General features: G+C 31.4%; 3 protein-coding genes across 4 annotated transcripts; 2 read left to right on the top strand and 1 right to left on the bottom strand.

Moving 5' to 3' along the window:
• On the top strand, positions 1-4574 carry LOC108479999 (vicianin hydrolase-like). Of its 2 annotated transcripts, none has more exons than XM_017782886.2 (12): positions 1-180; positions 729-798; positions 1524-1582; positions 1684-1759; positions 1843-2008; positions 2436-2640; positions 2733-2848; positions 2967-3175; positions 3278-3309; positions 3411-3513; positions 3890-3998; positions 4095-4574. In XM_017782886.2, exons 1-12 carry the CDS (start codon positions 34-36, stop codon positions 4261-4263), a joined length of 1461 nt encoding a protein of 486 aa, XP_017638375.1. In that variant the 5' UTR covers positions 1-33; the 3' UTR covers positions 4264-4574. The 2 variants fall into 2 exon arrangements, with proteins under 2 accessions (XP_017638375.1, XP_052878709.1); XM_053022749.1 differs by having other exon boundaries at positions 49-180; positions 729-782.
• Positions 4233-6498, bottom strand: LOC108480000 (uncharacterized). Its single transcript, XM_017782887.2, has 4 exons — positions 6078-6498; positions 5400-5718; positions 4668-4726; positions 4233-4586 (listed from the first exon to the last, which is right to left on the bottom strand). Exons 1-4 carry the CDS (start codon positions 6289-6291, stop codon positions 4555-4557), a joined length of 624 nt encoding a protein of 207 aa, XP_017638376.1. The 5' UTR covers positions 6292-6498; the 3' UTR covers positions 4233-4554.
• A 2657-nt stretch (positions 6499-9155) lies between these two features.
• On the top strand, positions 9156-12538 carry LOC108479982 (ubiquitin-conjugating enzyme E2 28). The gene is made up of 5 exons (XM_017782866.2): positions 9156-9340; positions 9427-9504; positions 10980-11107; positions 11736-11840; positions 12063-12538. Exons 2-5 carry the CDS (start codon positions 9435-9437, stop codon positions 12204-12206), a joined length of 447 nt encoding a protein of 148 aa, XP_017638355.1. The 5' UTR covers positions 9156-9340; positions 9427-9434; the 3' UTR covers positions 12207-12538.
• The last annotated feature ends 3380 nt before the right edge of the window (positions 12539-15918 follow it).

Here is a 15918-nt window from a genome sequence, read left to right as displayed (position 1 = left end):
AGCAGTATTTAGTAGTTGAGAGGGATACGACAAATGGGAAAGAAGGGGGCGTTGTTGCTGTGCTTGCTGGTGCTAATGGTAGCCATGGATGGTGCAATAGCAAGTCATAAATGGAGGCCATTTAACCGAAGCTGTTTTCCACCTGGTTTTATTTTCGGTGCTGGGTCGGCTGCTTACCAGGTACCTTTCCAACCCCTATTAGTTAATTAGTTATATATTAAGACTAAGAATTAAATTGGATCAGTGGATTGGAATGATTAGATCTAAAAATAATTGTTCAAAATAAGGGGTTGAACTAGTTGAATAGATGGCTTTCTATATATTTTTTAAATAACTTATTTAATAAAACTGGACAGACCAATCAGATTGAGAATTGATATCTGACCGGTTTGATCATCAATCAGATTTTAAAAACCTTAATTTTAATCTTTAATTGAGTTTGTATAACAAATTAATCATATGGTTGTTAGAACCGAACTCACTGGTTAAATTGAAACTCGATACAATAAAATTAAAGGAAGAATAAACCGGTATAAAATCGATTGAACCAAGTAAAAAGCGAGTTAAAAACACTTTGAACTTAATTTATGTTAATTTAAATATTTAATTTTGTTATAATTTGTTAAACTGGTGTTTAATTTTTAAAAAAAAAAATTAGATACCTAAGTTGAAAAAGTGGTACAGGGATGATTATTATTATTAATTCCTTGCTCATTTCGTTATTGCAGATCGAAGGAGCAGCTCTTGAAGATGGAAAAGGACCAAGTGTATGGGACATTCTGGTTAGAAAACATCCAGGTTCACTAATTTTTCATGTTACGACTTAAAAACTTAAAATAAATTATTAATTATTTGAAATAAATTCAAATTAATACTCCATATTCAATACCAAATATAGAATGCGATAAAAGTTCAAAAGCAGAAATTTGAGGTGAGGTTTTTTAGACCAAAGTTCAAGTTTTTATATTGAAAATAACAATTTAAGCATGAAAATAATAAATTAATAAAATTCAATTGAAAATATATATATGCGCAATGACATTGAAAACACTATCAAGATTTTCAATAATAATATCCCTTTCATTACCAAATAACTATCTATAAAATATGATGATTTAAAAAAAAACTATCTATAAAATATGTCCTTTGTTTTTACGGGAATAATATATGCCAAATTTTATCAAAATTTTTAGAGAAAATTTTAAATTTCTCTGCTGCTGTTTAGTGTTTTGAATTGATAGTGGGTTTGCTTTATGTCTTTTCATTTACCCACAAAGCTGCCGAGAGTTATTGCTTTGCTTTATGTTTTCTTTTGTGTGTTACAGCTAAGGGTGGATATTTACTTTCCTGTTTTGCCCTCACTCTGTATTTGGTTTTTCTTTATTGAAAATAAAACTCTCGGTATTTATATCCAAAATGATAATAATAATAATATATGCTAAATAATTTTCAAAAATAAATTTCCATTATAATTAATTACAATTTATTTTATTGAAAATTCTAAATTTGGCTAATTATGACAGAAAGAATTGTTGATAGAAGTACAGGAGATGTTGCAGTTGATTTTTATCATCGTTACAAGGTTTGTTGTCCAATAAAATATTATTTAATTATTTAGATTTATATTAACATTTTTGGCCATTATATCATCTAACAAAAATCACTTAATTTAATGCTCTACAGGAAGATATTATGCTTATGAAAAAAATTGGTTTGGATTCCTTCAGATTCTCCATTTCATGGACTAGAATTTTACCCAGTAAGATCATTCTTTTTAATCTACCCATTTTGATTTTAATTATTTTAATATTAAAATTGAAATTTATGGTCTTTATTTTGCAGCGGGGAAACTTAGTGGCGGGATAAACCGATTGGGTGTCCAATTTTACAACAATCTCATAGATGATCTTCTTGCCAATGGTTTAAAGCCCTTTGTCACTTTACTCCATTTTGATCATCCCCAAGCTCTTGAAGATGAATATGGTGGATTTTCAAGTCCCAAAATTGTGTAAGTTCTTTAATCTCCTTCAAAATATATCGAGAATTGATAGATTTTTTTTTTTAAAGTTCACAAAGCACAAATATTATATTTTTTTGTGGATAGACATGAGCACACAACACACTATTTGTCTTATCTCACACTCAATAAGGTGCTCTCACTTTTTAAACCCACCAACTAAAACCGCTTTAGGCTACTTTTTTATACACTTGGGCTCTCAAATTCTCAACAAAGTTGAAAAAACAAAACTCCGAAAACAATATCATATATGTTAAGAAGCCTATCGGCTCCAAACAAAAGTCAAAATCCCTTAACAATATGTATTCTCTTAATCATTTCAAATAAAATGGTGGATTTTTCATTTAATCTAAAATATTTTAGTTCAAACATCTATATATTAAAAAGAGAGATTAATTTGTTTTTCTTTCCTTGACAGGGATGACTTTGTAGATTATGCTGATTTTTGCTTTAAAACATTTGGGGATCGAGTCAAGCACTGGGTGACTATGAATGAACCCAATGGGTGGAGCTTAGGCCTTGCCACTGGCTTACCTCCCTCTTCAACCCAGTCTTATATCTTAGCCCATCATTTTCTTCTTTCCCATGCAGCTGCCGCCAATCTCTATAGAAAGAAATACCAGGTTCGAATCCGATTTAAAATAAATAAAAATGAAGGGCAAAAGTGAATCATCTACATATAATAGAACCCCCCTAATAGTGATCGAAAGTGCAGGCATCTCAAAAGGGAAAAATTGGAATCACCTTAGTAACCACTTGGTTTGAACCAAAATTTGATACAACCGCGGACCGCAAGGCAGCTTCCAGGGCTCGGGATTTCCATTTTGGATGGTGAATCGAAAAGAATACTAGATCCGTTATTCATGTTACTTTTCGTGTTATAATCGTATTTAAGGTGTTGCAAATGAAAATTTCGACTCGCTGATAACTCGTGCCAAATTTTGTGTAGGTTTATGGATCCAGTAATATATGGTGAGTATCCAAAGAGCATGCAATCATTGGTAGGAAATAGACTGCCCAAATTCACTGAAGCAGAGTCCAAGCTGTTAAAAGGGTCAATTGATTTCCTTGGTGCAAATTACTACACCACTAACTATGCAGAAAATGGTCCATCGAATACTCCCTTCCTACCTACTGATGCCGGAGTAAATCTCACAAGTATGCTAATGACTTTCCAATCCACAGCTTATTATCTTATTATATTTGAACCGTAAAATAGAACACTTCCATCATCATTAACATACCTTTTGGTTCTTGCAGCTGAGAAGAATGGAGTTCCGATCGGCACACCCGTAAGTTCTTGCAGCCGAGAAAAAAAAACTTTTCCCCCTGTTTCTGCCTTCTTCAAACAGCCATTTTGATGACCAAAATATTGGTGTCAATAATTTTGCAGACTGATGTGAGCTGGCTTTTCAATTATCCAAAGGGTTTGAGAGACCTTCTGCTATATTTAAAGAAGAAATATAACAGTCCGACCATTTACATTACAGAGAATGGTTAGCCACATTGCCTGAGTCTTTAATCTTGAGTTAAGATATGCTCTAAGTCCCTATACTTTTTATACATTTGGAATTTAATCCCTCTACTTTTTGGATTTTAAAATGCAAGTTTGATTATTAACATCATTAAAATTCTTATGTTAAATTCATTGGTATGATGTTTTGAAATAAAATAAAAAGACATTACAATGAACATGAATTTAACAAAAGAATTTTAACAGTGGTAACAATTGAACACAAAATTTGAGATCTGAAAAGAAGAGGGACTAAATTCCAAATGTTTGAGTACAGGGACTTGGAGTACATTTTAACCTATTTTTTTTTCATGCATTTGAACCAATAAGCTATTTTATTTATTGATTATTCGGTGCAGGGGTGGCTGAAGCAAAAAATGCTTCATTGACGGTAAAAGAGGCACTCAAAGATAGCACCAGGATTAGATACCTTGACGGCCACTTAAAGTGCCTTCTAAAAGCAATTCAGTGAGTACTTAGAACAAAATTTACTCAATTCATAAATCAACTTTAGCTTTACCTTAACTTATTGCTGAATTCAATGTTTTTTTAACTTTTTGGCAGGGAGGGTGTTAACATGAAGGGTCACTACATGTGGGCGTTTTTGGATGACTTCGAATGGACTTCTGGATATACTCTTAGGTTCGGGTTCACATACACTGATTACAAGAACAACTTGAGAAGATACCTTAAATATTCAGCTTATTGGTTCAAGAAGTTTCTCCTTAATTAACAACAACAATGTCACAATGGATTGCAACACAACAGAATAATAGTATTACTTCATTAATGCTACGCAAAGGAGACCATCTTCTATTGTGACAATTTCTACCTAGTATGGAGATATCACACATGCAAAGAGTTTATACAACCATTTTTCTCACATAAAAATTACAAAACAATACATTAAAGTGGACAAGAATATGGTACATACTTTTGGGGGTGGCCTCCAAGCTGAGCAGAACCTTCCACAAAGTGCGATGAGTCCATTTCACCTTTAGATTTTGACGAGTGCAATTTCTACTTATTTCTTCACAATTCTTGTCCTAACACTCCCTGAGATTTGCATAAATGTGCATGTTTCAGTGACACATAAAACCAGTATTCTACAAGTGTTAAGTGCATCATGTCACGTACCTTCGGCTTCCTCAAACTGAACTTCCTTAACGAGGTCAGCTGAAGCATTATATTCAAACCTAACAAAAGAATATAACATTTAATAAAACCAGGGAAATGTTACCTTCAAATGGAAGATTAAAAGATCAAATTGCAAAAAAGGAAAGATGTCCCTTCTTAACAACTAAACCAACTATTATTATGCAGGATATTTTTCGCCAACTAGAAGCTTGATGTAAATGAAATTTAGGCCACTAACTCATGCCATCCTAGAAATGGCATCTATAAGCAAAAATATAGCAGATATCTAACAACTATAAAGGGTCTTAGGCTAAATTATATCTTGTAGAGGTAAAACATCCCTCTCTTTGTTAGTAAAGTTCTGGGTGCCTCTTTGCTTCTAAAGCAGATATGCTCTATCTTCTCTATTTCCTCTTCAACAAGAACATTGATTCTTGTCGGTGAATGATCTCAACAACTAATATTTAACCATTTTCAACATGATTCACAGACATGGAAGCTTTGGAGATACCAATGCACATATCAAGAAATGAATGAAATAACAAATAAAAGACCCCGAATTGAAGGCCCCAATCAACCAGTTATACTAGAATACAAAGGTGTTTGCATAATGTTAATAAATTTTATCTACATTGAGCACAATCATGTTAGTTCAAAACAAAGCTTAACGATTGAATCAAAGCAACAAACAAATTGAAACACGCCAATAGCAGTTGAATCGATAACTAATACCTATTTGAAAAATCCACCTCGAGTTCATATTCAGAAGCATTCTTGGTAGCATCGACCAAGACGGTAACAATTTCAGTTTTGCGAGTACTAGCCATTAGTAAATCATATTCCGTCGGAACGATAATTGCAAAGAAATTATCGCTTAGTTCACTCAAACATATCTTATCTACAGCGGCTAAAGCTATCCGACGCTTAAGCGTACCGGTGTCAGGGTCAACCAAGTAAACCGCAAAATCAGTCACCATAAGAATCCGCCGTTTCATCTTTCCCGTTGAAGTGAACTTCAGAACTTTATCAGCAAAGAAAACTTGCTTGTCACCTGCAGGTTTTATATCATTTTATTATTAGATCGAAGCGCTAAAATCAAATAAGAATAAGAAACAACCTTCCTCAAATTATGATCTAGATTTTAAATTGATTCGAACTTCAACACAGACCAATAAAATCCTAAAAGATCCTATCAATTCAGTCAAGCTATTAGACTAAATTCCTGTGTGCCTTAGCGTAGATCTTACATATTAAAAAAGAAAGAAAGTATTAACAATGTTTTTCAAGCAAGAACAGGCATTCACAATCTGATCATATCAAATACGAACTGAGATTTAACGCTTATATTGAACAATAGCACCTGATTGATATGATATTTAACGCTGCAAGTAACAAAAAGAGTTAAATAACCTTGTTTTTGCAAAATCTTCATTAAGTAAGGACGGGAGGGGATATCCATGTAGTCTCCTTTATATTCATGACGGCGGGAGGCTTTTCGTCGGACTTTAACTCCCATAAAGGGCTCCTGATCTTCCGTCACGTTGCTATCCGACGGCCTCAATCGCATCCTGATGTCTTCTTGTCGTTCATCGTCGTCGAACTTGGGGGCATCGGAATCGTTCATTTGGACTCGCCGTTGCAGGTTGTGGTGATTCTTTTTCGGTCAGGGCGAGTCCAAATCCGGAGCAATGTTTGGCTTTTGGGAAAGGGAGAGAAGTGGTGGCGGTCCTGGCGGAGCTAGAGGCTAGCTTTGTTCGGGTGTGCATATTACCGATTCCGCATTTGAGGGAATGTCTCGGTAGAAATGGCATTGAATCAGAGCCGTCGGATGTTCAGATTCTTTATTATCGACGGTCTAATTTTACTTTTAATGAATAAATCTTAAAATTATTAGTCCTACGTTGGTAAAAATACTTAATTATCTGATTGTATTTCATTTATTTTATTTAAAAATAGGTAAATTAATTTCTATAAATTATATTAAAAATAAATTCATCATTTATCTATATTCCGGTTTGTTTACTCTACTAAAATATATCAATTTACTGACTCTACAATAGCTATATGTTCCGTTTAGGAATATGGATTTAGATTTTATTTATTGGGTAAATTGTAGAAATAAAATGCATGTAGATAAAATTCTTGAGATTCAACATAATGTATATCATAAAAAGTATAAAAACATGAATTTGTCAAATCTAATTTTTTTAAGAATTTCAAATTTATTATTAAATAGATATTTATTAAATCCTAGGATTTGAGAAATTATTATTGTGGCATTTTCAACCCGTTCAGTACTTAATTTACACTATTTTAAAAAACTAAATTCTAATTCTAAAATCTTACTTCTCAAATGTTACTTTAAAAAATTCATTTAATTATATTATTAAAAATTGTTATGTCCAAAGGAATAATCAAACAGTGACACATGGGATATCACATGTACTTCGTGCTGATATATAGAGACTAATTTTTAATTGTAGAAATGAATTATTTTTTAACAAAATAACTAATTTACTGTCTAATCTAACGTGTATGGACTAATTTGTCTATTTTTTTAGTAAAAGGGACTAAATGCAATCTAACTTCTAGTATAAGGATCTCTATAATATTTTTATTGTCTATATTATGACATGCACCAACATTTGGGTGTAATAAAAATATAATAAAAATATTTAAGAAATAAATTTATCTTAAAAATAATAAAATTGTGAATAATTTTATTAATTAAGACAAAAACAAAACACTCTATTAACTATTTGATATGAACTGATAATCTATTCACGAGATTGTTTTGATCATACGATAAATACTACAATGAGGCTTTATTCTCTCATCACTCACTTTTTTAATATTATGACATTGATAAGTATAATTTTATTTTATATTAATTTATAATTTCATTATTTATTTAAATTTAAAATTTTCCATTTTCCCGGCTGCCCCCTGAATTCGTCTGGTGGGACTTGCATTGTTCTCGAAGATCTTTTGTAATTTCTATCAAGCATTTTCAACGGGAAAAAAAAATGATTCCAAGTTCCTAATGGTCCAATATCTCCATTTCTAAATAAAAACGGTCCAATATAAATACATGGATATATTCTTCTTCTTTTTTAAGTCGAAATCCAATATTCTTCCAATTCTACTTTTGGTATTTTCTTTGCTATAAAAAATGCTTTTCTTTTTCTTTTCTTTTCTAAACAATAAATATGTTGAATTGAGTAATTTAACTCGTACTCTCAAACTCGATTAGTGATTTTGTAAATAGTAAAGTAATATAAATAACTTTAAAAAGCATAAAGAGTAGAATAAATTTATTAAATAAATAAAAATATAATGAATAGAAATAGCAAAGTTGATTAAATCTTGGCTAAGCTCATGTTGTTGTAATTGTAATAAATTATAAGAATGTGGGTTCAACCGTCTTTAAATTATAAGAGAGTTATCTATAAAATAAGCATTGTATAAATAAAAAAGGTAAATTACATTTAATGTCACTAAACTATTAATAAGTTTGCATTTTGATTATCGAACTTAAAAAAGTTATAAAATACTTATTGGACTATTCAAAAGTTTTTATTTAAGTATGTTGTAATTTTTTTTTTAAAGTTTAGCTAACGAGCTCCAAGCAATGATTCGATAATTAATACAATAGATTAGTACTCATTGACGAGTAGAATAATATATCTTAGATCTAAGTTGATGGAACCATCAGTGTCAGAGATTAGAAAAGAAAGTCGTTTGGATTTTGGTTTAAAAATTCGTGACATTCAAAGTTATTTTATGAAAAAAATAAACTATAGAAGAGGAGGGAATGAGAGATTTCGATTAGTGGAGACGATACGAATAGAGAATGTCATACAATAACGATTTTTACAACCCAATAACTTAAATAAAAACTTTCGGATAGTTTAATAATCATTTTGTAACTTTTTAAAAATAAGTGACCAAAACATAAATTTACTAATAGTATAGTGACTTTGGATGTAGTTTACCCATAAAAAAAACAATCATTTTGTAAGTAGTGTTGTAATTATTGACTTCATTGATAGTTATCCCTTGGGCCACGGGGTCTTAGTCTTTTCCCACACAAAACTCACGGGTTTTGACCCAGACGGCCAGACCAAGCCAACTCAATCGACAAAACGCGTTCGACACCGGATCCAATCACAAATCGAGGAACCCGAAAGCGACACTCATGTTTAAAAAAGACTCGTGCCTGTTTCGTATTTTCCCCGAACGACCACGGGCAACGCGTTTAGTCAGTTTAAAGAATCTCATTTTCCAACGTAAAAAAAATAAAGATAGAGGAAAAGGAATAAAAGAAAAAGGAAACACAGAAAACCAGAATAATAAATAAACGGACTTAAGTCACTGGCAACTTTCGGCTAAGATGGTGTGATCTTTCATTTTTAAAAGTATGGGACCCACACACAAAGCCAATCAGAGACTATCAATAGAGGTCGGTCCACCCGTTTATAATATACCGCCAGTACACCTTATTATAAATTCTCCTCTCATTTGTTTTTGTTTTTCTGCTCTTCCCCATATTAAAAGCCTGCCTTCTTCTTCTTCGATTAATATTTCTCTTCTCTAATCCACCTGAAGCTCCTTCAAGTTTTCGAAAAACACAATATATTTAAAAACAGAATAACTAAAAGCACCTTTTTGAGGTTCGATCTGTTCGATTTCTTGCATTTGATTGTTCATTTTTTGCGTTGTTTTGATTTTTTTTTTGTCAATGGTGAATGGATCGTAGGTTTTGAGATGGCATCAAAGCGGATCTTGAAGGAATTGAAAGATTTGCAGAAGGACCCTCCTACATCATGCAGTGCTGGTATAAAATATATATATATACGCCTATAAACTCATTCTTTTCGTTGTGTCTTTTTATTATCTTTTTTCTTGTATTGATGTATTTAATCTTTGTGTAAGACGATAGATTTCTAGAGGTATATATATTTTTTATTTGAATGGGTGATTACAAATGACCGGTTTGATGTAATTATCAGTTATTTTTGCAGCGGAAAATGATAGATTATTAGTAATGTTTGTTTGTGATTATATTGAAAGGATCTAATTTTGATGTCTTGTTGTTATAATGCTCGTGTGAGAAGACAGTTCTTGGTATTTATGTTTTGGGATTTAAAATAGGATTCAAATTCTATAATTATCAGTAATTTTTATTCAAAAGATGTTAAATTATCTATAATGTTTATTTGTGATTATTGGAAATGATTGTAATTTCATTTTTTGATATAATTTTTAGTGATTTTTTTTTTTGCAACAAAATGTTATATTATTAGTTACGTTTACTGGTGATTATTTAGAAAATGGTTGTAACTTTGTCAGCCAACATATGGATTTGGACGGCTGAGTTAAGTTTGTATTCTGCCTCGTAGTGGCTTCTATTTGTCAATTTGTATTCTTTTTAGAACCAATAAATTGTAGCATCGAAAAAGAACCAAAATAATTGTAAAATGTTAAGCATTGATAAAAAATAGTTTACATTACAGTATGCTCAAATGAAACTTTTCATGAATTAAATGTGTTAAACTTGGAATTGCTCATTTTTTATATTCGGTCTTAAGAGTCATTGTTTATAACATGTCTAATCTATGGTTTTGTTCGAAACTTGTACAAAGATAGCATTTCATCATGCGGTGGCATTATTAATTAAAGTCTTTTACTTTGGAGTTCAGTAGTGGAAAGAAGGAAAAAGACTTCATTCGGTTTTTCCATGTTTGGTATTTTTCTCCTTTTGGTATATTAAGAGATTAAGAGGAACGAACATGAAAACCATAATATTCATTATTGTGTCAGCTAATTCTTGACCCTATCTGTGCAAGATAGGCATGACGGGGTAAACGATGAAGGAGACCCTTACTTCATTTAAATGTAGTATATGATCATATTCGAGTGCAAATGTTTTAATTTTTGGACTGTAAATCAATTTGATGAACTGTAGTTCCGAAACCAGGTCTGTTGTCTAATTGATTGGGACTATCCTTCCTGAGGAATCCCAAGGTTTTTTGACTGATTTGTTACGTGCCTTCAAAGTAGCATTTTTTTTTCTTTCTGATTTTATGAATTTATACAGTTTTCTAGGTATGCACTTATCACCATTTTGCTTGTAATTACATATTTGACATTGAGTCCCTCATCTGCATGTTCATGATATTTCTTATTGCTCTCGTATGCTGCTTATGCTGATGTTTTTCGGTAATTGGTTGTAGTATCTACAAGTGCTCAAGGAGTATCGTTGAGCTTTATTACTTATATATCGATCATTGATTATATGACAATTTGCAGGTCCTGTTGCTGAAGACATGTTTCATTGGCAGGCCACAATCATGGGTCCACCAGACAGTCCCTATTCTGGGGGTGTTTTCCTAGTGACTATTCATTTTCCTCCGGATTATCCCTTTAAGCCTCCCAAGGTACTTTTTATATGTAAATTTTGTTTACCATTAGATGCAGGTGTTTACTCTTGACATTTGCAAGGGCACGTAATTTCTCTGTTGTTTCAATGCTTTAAAACACTGATCATTTACTTCTATTCTGTGTTGGGTAGCAACCTTTACGGTCCAGTTTATTTAAAATATCCTGCCCACATTCATCTCTCATTCCATTTTTATCAATATTGGAAGAAATTAACGATTGCTTTTTTGTAGATACTCCTTGCATTACTTGTTTCATACTAGATTAAATTGCACATGGAGGCATAATAGAAATCTTCATTGTCATTTTACTTGCCAAATGCTGGTCTGCCTAATGGCTTGACTGCAGAGAATGAAAAATACAATACATAACAAAATTGGAGTGCTGTTGAGAGGCCATAAATATTCCCATAAGCTTGAAACGGTATAAAATATATGTAAAATGAAAATTGATGTTGCTCTGCATTGGTACAATCCCTTTTTTATTTGTCTGACCGTTCTTAATGTAAGAAGTGGTTTAACCCAAAATTATCAAGGCTAAAAGTTATACAGGTTGTTTATTGCTTCCTTTTCTCTCTTATTTCCATCTCTCTTAAAGGGTTTTTCCAAAATGATAATGAATTTGCAGGTGGCATTTAGAACAAAGGTATTCCACCCCAATATTAACAGCAACGGAAGCATTTGCCTAGACATCTTGAAGGAGCAATGGAGTCCTGCACTAACAATTTCCAAGGTAATCTATTTTCTGAACACCTCATATTCATGTTCGGTTTATCAACCGTTGATAAAAACAGTTCCAACCTCAGTGATGATCAAATCATAAGACCTACTGAATTGAAAAGTTAACCGCCCGAACACAAACCCGGTCGTTTGGCACACAATTTATTAGTCTGAGTATTATGTTTCATCTTTTCAACTGGTTAAACTTTTTTCCTTCATTATTATGTTCTCTCAGGTATTGCTATCAATCTGCTCTTTGCTTACGGACCCAAATCCCGATGATCCATTGGTGCCGGAGATTGCTCACATGTACAAGACCGACAAAAGCAAGTACGAGACAACTGCAAGGAGCTGGACCCAGAAGTATGCTATGGGCTGAAACAAGCTCACCGTACGTGGGGGTAGGCCCTATGTTTTTCTTATATAGTATATATATTTATTTTGGTTTATCAGTTCAATCTGGAAAAAAAAATCTGTTCTGTCACTTCAATTTCTAAGGCTAAAAATTGGACTAAGCTTGTCCATAAAGCGGCCTTAAAGAAGAAAACGCAAAAAAGCTGCTTTTGCTATTGTTGTATGGATAATGCAACCTTGGAACGAAGAAGCTTGTTGTGCCCCTGAATCTGAAAATGTCCACTATTCTCCCTTATAATCGACATTCAAAATCCTAATCTTGGCATTTACAATACAATTAAATAATGTTATACCAAATTTTTATTTAGTTTTTATATTCAAATGTGACTTGAATAAAAATAGAATGTAAAGGGCCACCATAGTCGACTGAAGATGGCTGCTTCAAGCCTATATAAGTTTTATTTCTGCCAATTTTTTTTTTTGTTTTCAGATTTTCTTTGCCATTTACAATATACGGGGTCGTGAATTGTGATGCATTTTTCTCTACTTGTAACCTCATTAACCAATACACTATGAGAAGTATCATGACTGAAATTAAAATTTGCCTGGTTTAGTTCATTGGTTTTTAAATTTAAAAAAAATTGTAATTATGTGTAGCATTTTTTTTAAAAAAATTACTACTTAAATAGAAAATTAAAAAAAAAGTTCAAAAATTATTAACTTTTGAAGTTTTGAATCCAATATCTAACGTAAATTGAATTCAATAAAATCAAAATCAACATCATGATTTAAATCAGTTTTCGATTTTCTATGATTTCCTTTTTTTCCGGTCTAGTTAAATATCGTTTGGATTTTCTTCCTTCAAACAGGCCAATAATGTAAGGTAGACGTGGTTAAAGATTTCGACTAAATCCAAAATAGATAATAGGCCTGTCTTGCCACTAAGCCCAGCCCATTGTAGGGCCGATTCCTCCGTCCACTGTTCATTGTGCAATTCTCGTTGCAATATTTGCATCGTTGTATTGAGTGCTCTGTAGGTATTGGCCCAACACTGTATATACGTGTATTGAAGGGAGGCCACGTACAAATCAAATTGATTGACAATTATATTTATACATCTGAATTATCTATCCCAATGAATATGTTTTAAGTTGAATTTTTATACTTTTATCTCAATACGGAAAATTTAATTTAGACATAGTTTATCTTATATTAGAATAATTTTAAAAAATTTACATATGTCGTAATTGAAGTTAGACATAAATTTGGACATAATAAACGTAAAATTCATGCGAGTTAAGACATAAATTTAACACTTAAAATCATAACTTTATGAATAAATTAACGTTTCTTTTTATTTTATGTCATTTAGGTTTTTTTGATAATTTTTATGTCCGTTTTATAATTTTTGTTTATAATTTATAATTACTCTTTTTAATAATATCGTTTGAAAATTTAAAATTTATTTTCTTTTGAAATTACTATATTCAATACTTATTAAATAGATGATTAAAATTCTTAATAAAATACCATATCTTTCTCGCAATTAAATCGTGTAATAAATAGAAACCGATCCAATTTCATTTATTATGTCGTACACCATCCACAAATACCATACTACTATGGAATTAACGTGGATCCTTCATCCTTCCCACTTTCACCGAGAAGAAAAATAAAATAAAATACTAGTGTGGTGGGTGTAGTGTTTAGCAAGTGACCATAGGAACGAAAAAAAAACCAAGTCAAATATATCGGCAGATCATTAAATGAAGCTGCCTTTGTCTGTTGAACACCTCATGCCATGACTCAGCCTTTAAAATTCCCACCCCTCTTCCTCCTTCCTCCAGGTTTAAAATAACACCTCTCAACACCGCATCGGCATAAACATGTCCCATGCTATCCCCACTTTTTGCATTCATGGGACGTTCCACAAGTCTGCTAATCCTAATACCTAAAATTAGAGTTTTTACATAAAATTTTGGATTCTAGTTTTGTAGATGAAAACGAAGAACGTTGAAAAGATTTTATTTTCTATTTCAAAATCAACTCAACTCAATTTTTGATATTAATAAAAATTCAATGTGATTACATGAGGTTTTGATTTACACCAAAGGGAGGTTCTTTAAAGTTCCTGGCATTAATATTATTAGTAAAAATTGAGGTTTTGAGATGTTTGAATATTTACGTTTGAGTTTAATCATCTATATATATCACTTATGTGTTCTCTCTTAAATTACTTTGAATACATTTTGATATTAAATTTATTATTTTTAACGAAAAATAAAACTAAAAATCAAAATATATTCTAATTTGTATAGTAGGTGTAATTTTTCTTTCATTTTAAAAATTAAAATTGTTAATATTTTATCTGTCATTGTCTTTTAGTTAATAGACTCATCATTATTTTATATAGAATTAATTTATTGACTCTAATTTATACTTATTAATGATGAAATATGTATTGAAAATAATGAAAAGGAGGCCTAGCCTATTTATTGAGTGGAGTGAACATTTTCAGTAACGGTTCTATCACAATTCACCAAGTCAGCGAGCCAACAACACCCAGAAAGATTCTAAGTAACCTTGGGGAAAGTAGTGTTGCCTGGGAATGCACCCATCTTTTAATATTAAAAATAATTTTTTTAAAAATTACAATTCTTATTCAAAATTTAAAAATAAAAATCAATTCATTGAACTTTACGTGCATCGTTTAAAAATCTTAGGGTCGGATTTGATTACATTAAAAATTGTGATTTGTTCTCTCATTCAATTTTGTAGTATGTATAAAAGTATGGATTTGATTCTATCATTTAACAACTCCGTCAAGATATTTGGGAAATAAATGTTATTTGAATCAGATCGAATTAAGTAATCAATTTGATTGAATTGAGAACTGGTTAGAGTATCGGTCTGATAAAGTTTTAAATCGATTGAATTGAAAATCAGTTTAACTAGATTAAAAAATTAATTTTAATTAATTTATTTAATTAAATCATCCTGATTGATCAAAATGGGTTGGTTGATTGGACCGAAAAATCAATGACTTGACTGGTTCAACAACTAATCCGATTCTAACAAACTTGTAGAACTTTCATTAATATGAAGAGAATGTATTATAGTAAAAAAGATAAAAATCAAAAAAAAAATCATCTAAACTCACTTTTTTCGATCAACCTGTTTTAGCGATCATCGAACCAATGATCACTAAGGACAATGGTGGATATTGACATTAAAGTCTTGAGTGGCTTAAGTAAAACTTTTAAAATTTTTGAGGATTTTATTGAGAATTTTCAAAATTTTTAAAATCTAATTGAAATTTTTAAAATTTTTAAAAGTTAACTCCAATGGCACTAATATAGTTCTTATCCTAAATATGAGATGTTTGACACAAGTGCAACTATCCCATTGCATCCAATGAGTCTTAGGTGGGGTTGGATGGGTGGTGTATTTACTTGCGGTTAATGTAAAAATAACAGTGACGGTGAAATTAGATATTATAATGATATTATAACGTAAAACAAAAAGTAAACTAAATGCACCACACCGTAACTAATCGCTCATTCAAATCCACCCTTAATCAACATTATTGAAATTCTCTTAGAGTAGGAAACATTTTTAATTTCAAATTAGATTATGGGGAATTAATCAGAGGAATTGGGAGGAAATGCAATCATCCACAGTGGAAGGAATACATTTTTTAGGTGGACAAAATCAAATTATGAAACTTTTGAGTGATT

This window comes from Gossypium arboreum, chromosome 12 (genome assembly GCF_025698485.1).
Source record: "Gossypium arboreum isolate Shixiya-1 chromosome 12, ASM2569848v2, whole genome shotgun sequence".
In the NCBI taxonomy this organism is placed as follows: domain Eukaryota; kingdom Viridiplantae; phylum Streptophyta; class Magnoliopsida; order Malvales; family Malvaceae; genus Gossypium; species Gossypium arboreum.
This window is presented reverse-complemented; position numbering and strand designations above follow the sequence as displayed.